At 60.5% G+C, this 16,446-nt stretch overlaps 1 protein-coding gene across 1 annotated transcript; it reads right to left on the bottom strand.

Annotated features, from left to right (window-relative positions):
- Positions 1-506: 506 nt before the first annotated feature.
- RBM38 (RNA binding motif protein 38) lies at positions 507-15,642 on the bottom strand. Its single transcript, XM_072944466.1, has 4 exons — positions 15,184-15,642; positions 14,257-14,380; positions 13,759-13,813; positions 507-2,066 (listed from the first exon to the last, which is right to left on the bottom strand). The coding sequence occupies exons 1-4, from the start codon at positions 15,418-15,420 to the stop codon at positions 1,763-1,765; spliced, it is 720 nt and encodes a 239-aa protein (XP_072800567.1). The 5' UTR covers positions 15,421-15,642; the 3' UTR covers positions 507-1,762.
- Positions 15,643-16,446: the final 804 nt, after the last annotated feature.

The raw sequence follows: 16,446 nt of genomic DNA, 5'->3' as shown, positions 1-16,446 counted from the left end.
GTGTCCCCCACTAGACTATAAACCCCGCGGGCACAACTGAGGGTTTCATTCATGACTATCCCTAGTGCTTTGCATGGGACCCGGTGCATGCGTTTCTTGGAATGAACAAGTGAGTGAGCAACTGAGGGAATGAGTGAACGAAACTCCTCTCCAGCCTTCACACCCCCACCAGGAGGCCCCCGTGATGCCCCCAGCGCTGAGTGGTGGGAGAGGCTGCAACTACCCTGGGTTAGAGTACTCCTCACCCCCAGCCCCAGATGTCCCTTCCTGACTCTGACCTTGCGCCCTGCTTGGCTGTATTCCATGAGGTTCCAGAGGTGCCGCCAATCTCAACACTGCACCCAACCTCCAGCCACAGCCCCCAGGGCCCTGCTCTGCACACGTCAGCGACCTGAGCCAGTCAGTCTTCCTCTAGGTGACCCGGACCCAGGAGCGACTCATCCCCGGTTGCTGTCGGGGTCGGAGGTGCCCACTTCGAGAGAATAACTACGTACCAGCTTCTTTAAAGGAAACAAGTTTTATTTTTATAATCAGAACATTCTAATAAAAATATTATAATAATATTAGCTACCTTTATTTTCTGGGCCTTGACTCTGCACCAGGTGTGCCGCGAAGCGCCTGCCCGCGTCGGTCAGCCCCGAGGCCTCCCACTTCCCTGAGGTAGGTCTGGAGGAGTACCCCCAGCGCCCCCTGACCTTCCGGCCCGCCCTCCCCAAACTCCCTCTGCCCGGCCCCTCTGCCAGGCCTCCCGCCCTCATCTCACTCTCCCCTCCTCCTCCAGGGCGGGCCCCCGAAGGCCTCCCCATGGTGTGCCAGAACTGCCACTGCCCCCCATCTCCACTGAGCCCCCGAGGAAGGCAGAGGGGTCTCAGCTCAACCCCGTGGCTCAGGCTGGCACACAGAAGGTGACCCTGGGGAGGTGGGAGGATGGCCCTGCACTCTGGGCCTCACCCCGCGTCCCTGTCGCAGTTGTGGGGAGGGGGCCAAGCTTGAGACGATGTACTGTCTGGAGATGCCCACACTCTGAGGGTCTTGGGCACTGGAACCCACAGACACTTGATCACAGAAATACTGTCACTGTCTCCATGGGCGGAGCCGTCAACAAAAGCCAGTCTCTCAAAGTCAGAAACAGGTTTTGGATGCTTGGTGGCAGGAGTCTCCATTGAAAAAATAGACTGAAATTCGGAAATAATCTTAGTAGCAAAACAATGACAGTAAGAAAAACAGTCGCCGAGCTCCAACAGAGAGGACTCTGGCCGCCTGCCCTGTCGTTGGTGGCCCTGCCGCACCTGGGAGCCTGGCGATCTTGAGGAAGACGCCCCGGGCCATCGTTCAGAAAATGAGAATCCTGCAGGCAGACGTTTCCCCGGCACACACCAGGGTCACAGCTGCGCGGGGGGCGTCAACAGCCCCTGCGCTTCCCTGGAGTAAGGCCTCTCTGAGCAGGACAAAGTTTCTTCTCACCCACCCTAAAGGGTGGCCAGGGTCCAGGAGGGTCCAGGAGGCCCCGCCAGGTGCTGAGGGGACGGCCTGCGGGCTCCTGGGGTGGGAGGAGGGCACGGACGGTGACAGGAGAGGCCGGCACGTGTGCGAGATTCAGGCTGATCTTCAAATAGCTTTCAGTCACTCTTTTCTCTCAAAGTCCTCCCTCAAGACATGATGGTCCTGGGTGTAAAGAGAAGTGGTCTCTGGGCCGTGTGCGGTGCAGGCAGGGGCCCGCAGCGTCTCCCAGCCAGCGCCCACTTGGCACGCGGGGCGGCCCTCACTGCATCCTGTCGGGCTGCAGCTGCGCGGGCTGGTACTGCAGGAAGGCGGTGCCCGCGGGCGCCGCGGCCGAGAGCGCCTGGGGCACGGCGGCCGGGTAGCCGTAGCCCACGAAGCTGGCGGCCGTGGCGGGCGAGGCGGCGTACGGGTACTGGTCATAGGTGGCCGGTGGGTACTGGGCGTAGGCTGGGCTGGCTGGCGTGTACTCAATGTAGGGCGAGGACAGAGACGGGACCGGGGCAGCTGGGATCACCACGCTGGGCTGGACGATGGCTTGTGGGTAGATGTAGTGGGGAGTCAGCCTGTGGGGCCAAGCAGAGAGGGTCAGGGTCAGGCAACAGAGCAGGGAAACCCAGCTGGCTCCAGGCTGGAATGGAGGACCTGAGAGAGCTGCGTGATGCTGTGTCCCCCCTCTTGAGTCTCACCCGTAAAACGGGTGCAATTACAATAATGGTGTTCCCAGAACACACCAGATGTGCCCACGACCTGCACAGCACTTTCCCCAGCGACCCACAGGGCTCCCGCCTCCCCTCATCAAGTCCGCACTCAGATGCCTCCTCAGTGAGCCCTTCTCAGGCCTCCCCATCCCGCCCTACATCCCACTGTGGGGGTAAACCCTGCAGGTCGCAGATGGGGAAACTGAGGCTCAGGAAGGCAGTATCAGCAGGTGCTTGAGCCCCATGGCCAGACTGCAACCACAGCACCCACAGCAGTGCTGTGATGTACACCCTCAGGTTTGGGCACAGAGCGACCTTGGCAGGGGGTGCTGGACGCTGTGGCCCCAGAATCAGTATCTCCTTCTATCACACCTGCATGAGTCACACAGGACGGCGGTGACGCTGTTACACACCTGAGGGGATGTGGAACCCCAAATTCCTTCCACAGACCCCTGCCCTTCTCCCACCCCATTCCAAGGAGAAGCTGCTCTGAAAGAAAAAGGAAAGCGTTTCCTCCCAGTGCTCCTGCAGGCTTGGCAGGGGCAGAAACTGGGGCAGCTTTTTGGAGAGCAAGTGGACAGAAAGCCGGCCCCTGGAAGTGTGGGCTCCCTTCCCACCAAGCCAGGGCCCCCGCTCTGGAACAAAGACTCAGCGATCCCGGCAGCACCTACAGGAGCAGGGAAAAGCAGAGACACCCGAGCGTCACCCATGGGGACGAGCAGCATCCAATGCCCCCAGACCACGGCATGCCGCGCTGGGAAGAGGGGGTCCACGCTCAGCCCCAAGCCTCTCCTCTGCACGCTGTCGGGAGACAAAGCCAAGGTGCAGAACAGAAGTGCTGTTTATGCAAACCTGTGATATTTATACTGAGTGGTGATACTGCTCATGCTAAAAAAAAAATCAAATGTGTATTTATACCCATGCTAAGGATGGGTGAGGTGGGATTGTATGAAATCGCTGTTTTTAAAGGTCCAAAAGCTGACTGACGGCAACTTTATCTGGTACAATGTTTTGAATGCACAGAAAAGGGCTGGAGGGAGGCTGCGGGAGGGTCACGTGAGTGTGAGCATCTCTACAAGGCGAATGGGCTCACGTGCATAATTAGGAAAAAGCAGCACTATTTGCAAAGGAGAAGCAATCCAAGCATCCATTGGCTGATGAATGATTTCCACATCATGGTGCACCCACGCCAAGGAACATTATTCAGCCATAAAAAGGCACGCAGCTCTGACCATGCCACCGTGTGGATGAACCTTGAGGACACCATACCGAGTGAAAGAAGCCAGACACAAAAGGCCAGACTGCGTGATTCCATTCATGTGAGATCCCCACAGAAGCAAATCGAGAGAGGGAGAAAGTGCTCAGACCGCAGAGGCTGCGGAAAGCCGGGGCGGGAAGGACGGCCATGTGATGGGAACGCTCTGCGTCAGAGCATGGCAATGGCCGCACAGCTTCGTGAACGTACTTACTGCCCTAGAACAGTCGACCTTCAGTTACGTGTCCTTTATAATAAACACACATATAAGGAACAGATCCTGAGCCGGGGTGAACCACCTGCTGAGGGCAGAGCTGGGGTGGTGATGGACGCCATGGCCCCACGGACCCAGCAGCAGGTACCTGGGCAGCGAAAGCCTGGGCACGGCCGGCCCGTCCCGGAGGGGCCCCCAGCCCCCCTGGCCAGGGAGGTCCTACACCGAGTCCCCGGCTGTCTGCCCTCCAAGGTGGCAGCCCCCCGACAGTGACCTGCTTGTCAGGAGGCCAGGCGGCTTCCGCCAGGAACCCTGCCCCCTGATTCCAGGCCCAGTCTCCCTCTCCACCTCATCAGAACTCTCTGCTGTCCACTCGCTCCTGCCTCCTTGGTGGCAACGAGAGCCCTGAAAAGAGTGGGGCCTGGATTTGAATCCTGCCTCAGCCTCCCAAGCTGCGTCCAACCTTCTCACGGGTCTGCGGTGTGCTCCAGGCAAGGGCGCAGCGCGAGCAGACGGCACAGTCCCTGGCCTCCCGAGCCTGGATTCCAGGAGCAAGAGAGGCACACAAACACACTGACCCGTGAGCCAGAACCGGGACTGCAGGGAGTGGTCAGGGGAGGCTTCTCAGAGGAGGCGGCGGCTGCGTGGAGCCTGACGGACCTCACAGGAGTGGGTGGGGGCTCCTCCCTGACGCCCAGCACCTCCCCCAGGGCCTGGCTGTGGAAGATGCTAGGCAGGCAGTGCTCACAATCGGATGGCAGGCACAGGCCCCTCCAAGAAGCATGAGGGGTCCTGGCCACCCAGAGCCCTCCCGAGAAAGGAGTGACTAAAGCTACAGTGGAGCGTCTCGGTGTAGTGCCCACCGTGCCAGCCCAGGCATCACTGGTGCCCCCAACAGGTGAGCCCCATGTGGCTCGTGGAACCTCAGAACATTCCTTTGTGTGAGCCTTTAGAAATTCTGACCCCAGAACGTCTCCTAACATGGACAGGGACACCCTGCCTCAGACAGCATTTGCTAAAAATGTGGATCCCCGAAGATTGCCAAGTGAGATGGGGTCGGGGATCTACATCGGACAGGGCCCCGGGGATTCGGATACACACCTGCACCGCAGAACCACTGCCTGGACCAGGGCTCACGCTATCCACACAGCAGAAATACCCAGGACTTTCAAACCACAGGTTTCTGGCCACACTTGCCTCAAGGGTGCTGGCCAGTGCAGCTGTCATGTTTACCAGATTTCTGACCAGTGCCATCAGGACCAAGGTCTGTTCTGGCCACCATGATGCTGCAAGGCTGGGGAATGCTCAGACACATGGGGGCGAGTAAGTTTCAGCCTGGGAGGAAGGGGACTCCCTTGTTTCCTGACTTGCGGGGAGAATGTGTCTGTATATGTTCACCTGTTTCCTTCAAGTGCCTTGTCCCCATCCCCCAATCTGTATGTGAAAAGTCGAAGAAATAGATGCTGTTACCCCCATTTTCCAGAGAGAGAAACTGAGGCTCAGAGAGGCCCAACTGACTAGCACAGTCACACGGCAAGGGTGTGGCAGAGTCGGTCCCCCATCCGTCTGCCCAAAAGACTGGCTGGGACCTGTGACCCTGGGCCCACCCTGGAGGCCAGTGTGGGTCTCCAAAAGGCCCCCAGAGGTCAGAGTGGCCCCAGGTACTGCAGGCGCCAGCCCAGGAAGGGGCAGCCCCCAACAGTTCTGTCCCCAACAAGGAGCTTAGCGCATCCTTAGGGACTGGGCCCCAGACAGGTACGTGCACCCCAGAATCGGATTAAAACGAAAAGAACAACGGCGGGGCGCGGGTCCTGCCGCCCAGTGAGCGCTGCCGAGTCACGGGCAAAGGAAGCTGCAGAGCCCTCCCAGGTGAGACCGGGCCCCGAGCTCTGCACTCAAGTTACAGAGCTTCCGTGAGGCTCGGTTTCCCATCTGTAAGCCGGGTCTGGCAGAAGCTGACCTCAGGGCTGGAGAACGGAGACCCTCCTCTGGAACAGCGGTTCTCAAAAGCAGTGACTCCACCCCCAGCGGACTCTAGGCCAAGTGTGGGACATTCCTGGTTGTCACACTGGGCGTGGAGGATGCCACTGGCATCCACTGGATAGAGGCTGGGGGCGCTGCTAACATTCCTTGGTGCACAGGACGGCCCCCCCCACAGAGAAATCTCCAGCATCATGCCGAAGTCGAGACCTTGCTGCGAATGACAAGGTGAAGGGCAAGGACTTCTCACCACTGTCACGACCACAGACACCCACGAAGGGCCAGGCTGGTGTGCGTGTGCGCGCACACCCCCCCCCGACACCCACACCCACATGGGGAGGCCACTGGGCTCTTAAGGTAAGGGAGAAAACCCACCCAAACCACCGGCTGGCGCCGTCTGAGCACAGCCCCCACGCCCCTCCCCAGGCCCACACACCCCAACAGGGGGCGCTGCTGGGGGCCTGGATCCGGGGAACGGGGTGTGTGCACCCAGTGCGCTCCTCAGCACCCCAGCTACTCCCCAAAGGTCAGGGTGCCACCAGCCTCCACGTGCCTGACCTGCAGGCCTCTGAAAAGGGCACAGGGCAGTCACACTCTGCCTGTGGGGAGACAGCCCTTGGGAACGCCCCTGCCCACTCCACCTCCACTGCAGCCCACCCCCACCCCACCCACTGTCCTCACTCCCACCCCCAAATCCCCCGATTCTCCCCGTTCTCTGCCCTCCTCCCCTGCCCCCGCCCTGCAGCCAGGGGTCTTCTTAAAAACACACCAGAGACACCACCACTCCCAGACAAATCCCCAAAGGGTCCTCCCCTCACGCCCAGAGCCAAACCCGAACTATTCCATGGCTTCCCGCACAACCAGGCCTCAACCTGCCCCACCCCTAGCTCATCTCCACCCAGCTGTCCCCTCTCCAGCCACCCAGAACTCCCTTCTGTTCCCCAGATGAGACGTGCTTCTCGGAGCACAAGCCCTTTGCACCTGCTGTTCCTGCTGCCAACAGGTTTCTTCCCATAGCTCAGACCTCACCTCCTCAGAGGCCTTCCCCGCCACCCCCACCGCCATGGGCTTTACTTCCTTCCTACACAAAACCACCTCGTCGTTCACCTTCTCTTCCGCAGTCTTCCCCACAAGAACGCAAACCCTACGAAGGCAGGGACTTTCCCCTGCTGTCCCAAGCACCCAGGCAGCGCTTGTTGAGTGCCGAGGGCTCTGCTGGCATCTGGCGACAAATGAGCCTCCTCTAGGGCTGCCCCTGCCTCCTGGGCCAGAAGTCATAGCCCTTGGAAGGCAGAGGAAGTAGCCCAGCCTAGAACCGCCACTCCCGGCACAGCTCAGCTGGAAACTCGCAGCTGGGGGACCCTGGTCCTCAGTTCAAGTCTGGCTCTGCACCTGCCAGCCTTGGCACTGCCCGCGGTGCTGCTGTGCACCCCAGGGAACTGGCACCAACGACCCCCTCCTCAGACCTGGCGGAGGGCAAGCACAGTCCCCTATGCAGCCAGGACGGACAGGTTTGGGGTCAGAACCCAAAGGTCAGGTGACCCAATGCCCAGAGCCAGGGCCGGGGCAAAGCACACCCCCAAGCCCCCAGACGGTAAGGGGGCTGCAGCCGGCCAGGCGCAAAGGCTGAGACCATGCTGGAGGGACAGACACTCAGGCTCAGTCCAGGTGGCCACGTGGCACCGTCTGCTGAAAGGGAGTTGGGCCGAAAGCTCTGCCTGGACCCACACACCCAGGCTAGGCAGCACACAGCCAGGAGCACCCAGCAGGCTGGGCCCGATGGAGACCAGGGTCCACGGGCGAGAACCCCAAGTTCAGATCCTGGCCACGCCTGTCCGAGTCCCTCGGCCTTTTCTGACCTCAGTTTCCCCATTTGTAAATGGAGGGCACCACAGGGCCCAACAGAGCCTCCCATGGGTCTCTGAAGGCAGGTGTCCTGGGGTCTGAGCAGCGGGGTCTGCCAACTTCCAGGCAGGCAAGGGGGTGCTGACAACAGTCAAGGGCCATCAGCGCCCAGGAGACAGACACCACGCTGCCCGCGCACTCAAAGCAAAACTGTCAGCGGAAAGGGACCAGCCGCAGCCCCAGGACTCATTTTGTGAACACACAGCCACCCCCGAAAACAAAAATAAAAAAGGCAAATGAGCCCATTTCACTTTTTCTGCTCTCAGGAGGTTCTGCCTGATGGGCTGGAGAAGCTGGCGGCCGCTGGGGCACAACAGGACTCTCAGGCTGGGGAGGGGCCTCCCAGGACTCCCCTTGAGGGGGGACATCCAGGCTCTCCGGGGCCATCGGGCCAGAAGCAGGTAAAATACGTCACCTGAGGAAGAGCGCCCTGGCCCAGCATCTCCACCGGGACTTGTTCAAACCCAAACTCCCGCTCTTCCCTTCAAACTGCAGCCCACACCAGCCTCCCCTGACTGCCAAGGCCAACAGACCTTCCACTAGCTCAGGCCCAAAGTTCTGGAATGTTCTTGGACTTCTTTTTTTCACACGTTCTTAAGATGCATTCAGAATCCCACATCTTCTCACCCCAGCGCTGGTCCAAGAGGCCCTCATGAGTGTGGACTGGACCACTACGTGGTCCCCTAGTGGGGCCTCCACCCTGGCCCTGAACCCAGCAGCCAGAGGGATGCTCTCAAGACCCAAGTGCCCCGGCCCTCATCTGCTCAGGGCCGGGGCACTTGGCAGTGCCCCTGCAGTGGCCCTGCATCACTCAGAGTAAAATCCAAATGCTCCCCTAGGCCACCACAGCCCTACATGAGCCGAGGCCACCCTCATGGGCCCTTGACCCCCCATCTCCCACTTCCTCCCACCGTTCACCCCAGCCTCTCCTGCCTGGGCGCTCCCCCCAGGGCAGCTGCCACGGGAAGCTCTGCAATCATAAGCAGGACCAGATCTCCCTCTGTCCCCATGGAGTCCTCAGCCTGCCACAAAGCCAACAACTGTCCTTTGAACAAACTGGCTGAACGAAGCACAGCTTCCTCCCTCCAGCCACGAGGAAGGGGTCAGGAGAGGGATCCAGATGTGTCCCCTGCACCAGCACTCGGCAGCACACTCATAATTCCATATGGGGAAACTGAGGCTCAAGGCGGGAAAGTCACAAGAAGAAGGGGTCACATAGACAAGCTGAGGGGCCTCCAGGCTCACCGCCTTCCACTGCCGCGTGAAGAGGCAGGCCGGTCGGCCCACCTTGGGGCCCCCTGTGCTCCCTGCTCTGGGACACACCCGTGGGGCTGAGATGGACGCCCGCATCAGCCTATGTGTGGTCGGGCTTCTCTCCTTGGCTGGAGGCTTCTGGATGAGGCCCTCCAGCCCTCAGCACAAGGGGCCCCTCCTGCCAGGGCCAGTGGGGCCAAGCGAGGAGCTCATCCTTGGACAGGAACCCAAGAACCGCCCCAGAGGCCAGTTTCTGTTACAGCAGACAGACGGGGACAAACAACAGGTGTGCACGGGCCGCCCGCCGGGGAGGACCACACCAGCCCCCGCCTCGCTCCACTGGTGCCAAACAGGAAGCTGTGCTGCGGGGAGGGGGCAGGGCCACCCCAGACACCCTGAAAGTAAAAACAAGCCCCGTGATGCCACCCGGGGAGGGCGCCGGCTTCCACTCAGCAACCCCCAGCCTCGGGCTCTGACCTCAGCACCTGCAAGGTGCTGACCCCCCGCACGCTGACCCCCACGCAGGGCACTACAACTCCCCCTGGCTTTACTTACTTCCTATCACTAACATATGATAGAATCCCAGGAAAGTGCAAATATAGTACAGAGAGGCCCCATGTGCCGCCCTGCAGCGGCCCCCAGGGGTGACGTCCAATCCGGGAACCCCACACTGGCACGTGCCTATTAGCAAGGCCCTGGGCCTTGGTCAGATTTCACCATTTTCCGGGGTGTCCTCGTGTGTAAGTCTATGACGCTCTGCCATACACACGAATCATCCACCACCGTTACACTCACGACGCAGGACTGTCCCGCCCCACGAGGCCCACCCCCAGCCAGCTGCCCTGTTCAGCTGCACCCACTGCTGCCTGGGGCCCTCATGTGCACAGATACCGTTTTAATGTCTGGGCGTCCCCACCATAAAGCAAGACAGAGAACCAACTGTATGTTTCTTATTCAAAGTATTCCAGGCACAGGGCCTGGCATACAGCAGGTGCTCAATAAAAACTTCATGAATTAAGGACTCTGGGAAGAGCTCCTTCCCTTCTGCCCAGCCCCACGTGCTCTTTCTTTCAGGGGAGCAGACATCTTCCTGGCATTCCCCAGCCCCACTCCCTCCCTGTTTCTAAGGGGGCCTTGCTGGGGGCACCACACCCATTCACCACCAGCCCCACTCAGTGGACCCAAGCGCTGGGCCAGGACCCCCGGGGGTGCACACACCACCCACAAGCTGGTGACGGCGAGGACAGCAGGTCTCAACCTGGGCACTGGGGACCTTCACACAGAGGGTGCAGGGTCCCTGAAACTATAGGTTAAACGGGGCATGCACGTGCCTGGGGGGGAGGGTCCCAGGGGTCCTGGCTCTGACTTGTCCAAGAGTTGGTCAGAGGCCTCATGGAAGGAAGGAGGCTGTTGGGGCCCCTGACTCAGGCTCCCTCACCTACTGTGTGAGCTCCGCTCAGGCAGTTTCTCCTCACCCAGTGCCTGCACAGGCGGAGGGGGCAACAGACCGTATCGCAGGGCTGCTGTGAAATGAGTCACTGGTACATCCCTGTCTTCCCGTGCGCCAGGTCCCCGTGGACCGGCTCTGCAGACAGGCGCACACCAGCCCCCAGTCAGCCCCGCAGGGAGGCACCAACATGGTCCCCACCACACAGAAGGGGAGAGAAGCCCAGGGAGAAGGGGCATGGCCCTGAGCCCATGCAGCAAGGGGGCCTTGCTCCAGTACAAGGCTAACCTGGCATCCAGCAGCCCTGGGACCCTGCCCTGCTGTCTGGGCCCCTGGGGCTTGGCCCTGCACCTGGCACTGAATGGGGCTGGTGGTGAATGGGTGTGGCGCCCCCAGCAAGGCCCCCTTAGAAACAGGGGCTGGTGGGTGTTATGCCCAGAGAAGCAGCTGGCCCTTCAAAAATAACCCAGGGAGAGGCTCCAAGTGCAGCCAGGCCCAGGACAAACCTCGGCTCCTGGCAGGCCTTAGGCCGCAGCATGGAGAGCTCTGACAGCCAGAGGCCCCTTCTGAGCCAGGCCCGATGCTCTGCCTGGACACCTGCCTCCCTCCTGCCCGCAGACTGTCTGCTCCACCCTGACAGCAAAGGGCTGCTCTGCTGGAGGGTCCATGGCCTTAGCGTCTCCCCCTGTCACTGAGCCACTTGCCACTTGCTAAGCCTTCTCCAACCAGCCCCAGGTACAGTTACGTGATGAAAATGTCCAGGTTGAGTTAGGTCCTGAAAAATCCTGTTCCTCTTGTAAAAACAAAAGCTGGGGGCGAGGAATCCAAGCAAAAATCACAGACCATAAAAGTTCTTTGGCAAATCTTTCCACACTGATGTTGATGACCCAGCCAGGCGAGGATTCCACGGTGGCCTTGCCCAAAAGCGGGGCTGTGGAATCTCCAGAGCTGTCCAAGGCACATGATCGGGGGCCAGAGTCTGGGAGAAGCTCTGCCAGGCAGGATAGGGGTTAACAGGTTTGCAAACTCTGAGCTGCCCAAGCCACGGCTCCCACCATGCCCTCGGCCAACCAGCGGCAGGCCTGGCCTCGCTGCCAGCCCGGAGCCGACAAAACTGACCGCTGAGTCAGGCCCGGCCGTGCTCCCGGGGCCTGATTGTTTGCAAAGACAAAAGGGACGCTGACGGTCCAACTCTCCGACCAGGCAGGCGGGCTCTGGGTGAAGACAGCTGACCCCGGCCGCCCGGCCTGGCCACCCTCTGCCCCTGGACCTCAGCGAGGCCTGGTGGGAGGCTGGGAGGCTGCCCTACTCTGACAGGCTTTGGTCCACCAGCCACTGGAGACGAAGGGCTGGACAGTCCCTCTGACCCTTTGTCCCTGTTTGGGTCTCCACCCCTTGGCAACCAGCAAGCAGAGCTGGAGGCCTCTGCATCATCACAGGTATTAAATGGCCGGCCAGCAGATTCAGTTATGAAACGCTGCCACCCCAGTCGGGGGCACAGAGCAGTAAGATCTGCGACTGACCTCGACTACCATCACGAGGGTGGCGCTCTGAGGACCACGAGAACAGTCGGGGTGTCCTTCCTACCCACTGCTCCGGAGAGCAGCCGCTGAGACATGTGTTGGAGAGCCAGCCCATGTGGGTTCAAATCCCATCACTCCAGCCACCAGGGACAGGCTACGCACCTTTCTTTGTCACAGTTTCCACATCTATGAAGCAGGGATGACATGAGTCCCAACCTCAGAGGACTGCTGTGAGGACAGGAGAGAATTTGGGGGGCATGGAGCACCTGGCCCCACCAGTCGTTAGGTGGTCATTACCCCCACTTTCCAGATGAGGAAAACTCCAGGCTCAGGAATAGGATGTCTCTTGCCAAGATGGACCCACCAGTAAGTGACAGTCAGGATCTGAACCCCGTCTGTAGGCTCCAGAGGCCAAGCGCTGATGGTTACGCAAGTCCCAGAGGCAACCGTGATGGGTCGGAACGGAGCCCAGATTCGAGCAGGAAGAGACCATCACGTTTCAAGCAGGAAAGAGCTGCACATGTTTGAGGCTCATGCTCAGATCTCAGCATCAACCCCTGTCCCAGCCTCTGTCCTGGGGAACAGAGCGAGGGCTGTGGAAAACAAGGACCACCCTCTCTGTGTGGCCTGAACCCAAAAAGGAAGAACCTGGAATGACAGCAGGAAGATGAGGGTGTCCCCAAACACCTTCCAAGATGCCTGCAGACCCAGATGAAGCAGATCCTAGGGCGAGAAGGAAACCCAGAACCACCTGCCCCGGCCGCCCTCCAGGCTTAATGCCAGGACAGACCAGAAGCTGTGTTCACACACATCCTCCGACCCACGTGGGAGCCACTGTGCAGCCACAGATGCTGCCTGTCAGGGTGAGGACCGAATCACGGGCACGCAGCAACTCTTCAGTCATCCAGTTGAATTGCTCAGGCCACGCAAGCCCGGCTCCCAGTCTGCTCCAGTCCCTGGTCCACACTGTCCCAGTGAGCCAGGGGGCTCCTCAAATAATGCCTCTCTCTGGGGAAGGTGCACACACACGTACACACTTGCGGCTTTCAACACAAAATGCAGGGTCTCAGATTTGGTCCGATAGCTTAGAAAGTTCTAACCTTCGGAAAGGGGCTGCCTGTTTTATAACTGTGCCCTCCACCACCCAGAACAAACTCCCACCCCCGTCAACAGGCTCCCTGCACTGGGGCGCACAGCCGACATCAATCCCGGAGCTGGGAAGGCAGGCGGCGTGGCAGGCTCCTTTGTGCCCCTGAAGTTTGTGTCCTTCCCCAGGCAGCTGCCAGGCTTCATTAAATGTTTCTAAAAAAGAGGGGGAGGCCCTTTTCCGATGGTGGAGGGTGGGACACGCGGCCCCAAAGCACATCAGACAAAAGGCCTACAGGCCAGGCCCACTTGGGCGGGGACATCTGGCCCTATGCCCGTCTCACCTGCTGCAGCTACGCAAACATCGGACCGGCTGGTGGTGACCTGCTGTCGCCATCTGTCGGGCACTGGAGCAGGTCAGGGGGCACCCTGAGAAGGGCCTGGCCCCCTAGCTGGCAAGCACTTCCAGGCCCGTGCCAGGCCTCTGCCCACAGAGCTCAGAGGTGCAGTTATAAACCCATTTCACAGGTGAGGCAGTCACACAACCAGCAAGGAGAAGCAGAGGTCTGAACCCAGGGCACAGGCTCCAGAACTCATGGCGAGGGGCGGGGAGGGTGCAGAGAAATGCAGTCTGCCTTCTCCCCCTTCTTCCAGCCTGTCTCCTCCCACTCCCAAAACGCAATCACACTTCTGAAAGTTTGGAGCAAGTGACGATTCTGAGACACAGAAAAATGGCTGCAAAGAGCACAACCAAAGCGATAGGGTTGGCGGGCCCAGGGTGAGCCTCCCTCAGCCTGGTGGGCACCTGCACTGGAGACCCAAGAAGCCCATGGCCTCTGGCCTGGTCTCCAAGGACTGTGTGGCCCCATCCCCAGCCAGCCACGGCCACTCACCCGTAAGTCCGCTGAATCAAGGTGGGGTGCAGCTGCTGAACACCGATGGCAAAGCCTAGAATGAGAGGTCAGTTATGGGCCCGCCTCAGCAAGGAAAACAAAACCACTCAGCCATCCACCTCTAATCCAAAGGGATAATCAGCTTCCTCTCCCCTCACAGGCCACCTCCACAGGAACCCCAAAACTCCTAGCCAAAGGGGGCCAAGGGGCCCAGGTGGCAGCAGCCCTTGGGACCAACTTCCTCCCTCTGGCGAGGACAGCTGACAACTGAGTGACGCGTCCTCGTCGCCCTGTCCCACCAGCATACGCGGCAAGGGGACGGGGTTCAACTTCCAAGCTGGGGGATGACTGCCCTGTGATGGCTCTGTGAGCACATGACAGCCAACTGCCACTCCTGGAGGAGGGCGGAGTGGGGAGGGGGGGCCTTATCCACCCGACAGATACCAAGGCTGAATATAGCAACCAGAAGCGCCAGAGAAGGAAAACACAGGCTCTCACCCGTCTGGAGGCTCCGTGGCTTGGCACCCAGATATGCCAGGTTCACGTTGGCCTTGCGGCCGTCGATGTTGGGGTTTGGGTCTTTGCAAGCCCTCTCAGCTGCCGCCCGGTCGGCCATAGTCACCTGGAGGAGCACAGATGCATCAGGGGCTTCCCTTGCCGGTGGGGGTAGCAGAGAGAGAGCCCGGCCCTGGTATGGGGCGCTCACTTCTCCCCATCTTGGGTGCCCCTTAGTTACCCAGGATGCCTAGCCCAGTCCCTTCAGATCCCAGACTGGGGCCCTCCCACAAAGCTGCCCTCAGATCCCAGCTCCTCCCTCCAAGTTCAAGTGCTAGAAAATATTGCTTCAAGGACAGAAAAAATCCCCTGGGAAGACAGGGCAACCCTGAAGGGTGGCAGGGGCCCCCGCCTGGCCTACTAGGCCAATGGGGACCACACATTTCCTCATGGAAGGGGGTTTGGGACACTGTAGTTAGAATGGAAGTAGGAGACGTGTTTTCAGGCCATTTTGTACTTAAGAGTGTTTCGAGCGTCGAAGAGAGCTGTTGGAAAATAAAACGGGGGTTTCTTAAGGGCTCTTAAGCGCCCTAAGGTGAAGACCTGCTCCCTCGCTAGCTCGCCTGTAGAACCAGGAAGTCTCGAGAGTAGCCGTCTGTCCCCAAAACCTCTCCACAAACTCAGGAGTCCTAATTGAACACAGCGGCTCTCTCTTTTAAACCAGGCGTGGGGTGGGGGCAGGGAGACGGGGCCTCGGGGCGGAGGGGTAGGGTGGGGGGTGGGCAGGACCGGCAGGAGCCATAGAAGGGGCAGCAGGTGCCGACGCCGGCGGGAGGCGTCCGGGCTGGCGTGCGCCCGCCCGCTGGTTGACTCAGCGCCCCGGCCGCGATAAGTGCGAGGCGGGGTGCGCCCGGCCGTGGGGCCACTTACGAAGCCGTAGCCGCGGGACTTGCCCGTCTGGCGGTCGGTGATGACCACGGCCTCCTCGATGTCCCCGAAGCCCTCGAAATACTTCCTGAGAGAGGCGTCGGTGGTGTGGTAGGGCAGGCCGCCCACGAAGATCTTGGTGAACGTGGTGTCCTTCTGCGAGCCGTGCATGGCGCCGGGGGCGGCCGGGGGCCGCGGGAAGCCCGCGCTTGGGGCGCACGGCGCGGGCTGCAGCAGCATGGGGGGCGCCCCGCCGCCTACGGACCCGGGCCGCGTGGGGCCGCGCTCATTGGGGACGACGGCGAGCGAGCGGGGCAGCAGGGGCGCCGGTCCAGCCGCCGGGCCCGTCCACTCGCGGGTCGGTCCCGCCGTGCGTGCCGAGCTGCGTTGCGCCGCGCTGCGCTCCAGCCGGCGTTGCGACCGCTCTGCGCCCCGGCGCCCGCCCCCGGGCTTTGTAGTCGGCCCCGCCCCCGGCAGCCAGGCCCCGCCCCTGTCACCGGCCACGCCCACAGCCTCAGTCCCGCCCCGCCTAGGGCGCGCGAGGGCCGCCGGGAAGCGTAGTCCGGGCCCCACCCTGCCGCGCCCCACGTGCCCGGGGAAGTCCTAGGGCTGGGCGCGCAACGGGGGGAAGGGGTGCATCCGGGTGTTTCCGGGGGACTTACTACGTGCTCGCGGTGTTCCGGGCCCCTGCCCTCGTGGAGCGCACAGTTTAGTGAACGAGATGTAAACGATTCAGATCATGTTTAGTGAGTAGACATTTCTTCCAGGGCTACTTAGGGTACAGCAACATATATTAATAGTGAAATGATTTTTGTTTTTGTACATAAATATAATTCGTTGGACGAATATTTATCAAGGCGTGGGGAGGCAGGAATGCCCAAAACACACTCTAGCCCCACCGAGCTTCTATGAGTGGGACACACAATTAAACAGGTAAGCATACAATATACTATTCAGAAAGAAACAAATCAGGGTGCTGCCATCCAGCAGGGGCCAGAGTGGCCCCAGAGGCCCCTCTGAGGTGACTGGGGCAAGGGAAGAAGTTCTGGCCGCCTCAAAAGTCCAATTCCTTGCCAGGGATCCCTCTATCTCTGTGGGCGACCCTCGGGGGCTCTGTTCCCTCTGTCCCCTTCCCCAGCCATAGAAACAGCTCCCCCACCCCACCCCGGGTCTCTGAACGTCACGACAGGCAGGACAGGTTACAGAACGTGTCAAGTTACTGGGAATGTCACATCTGACAGGGGAGCATGAACCAAGACAGGCTTT

Source organism: Vicugna pacos, chromosome 19, assembly GCF_048564905.1.
Source record: "Vicugna pacos chromosome 19, VicPac4, whole genome shotgun sequence".
Taxonomy (NCBI): domain Eukaryota; kingdom Metazoa; phylum Chordata; class Mammalia; order Artiodactyla; family Camelidae; genus Vicugna; species Vicugna pacos.
This window is presented reverse-complemented; position numbering and strand designations above follow the sequence as displayed.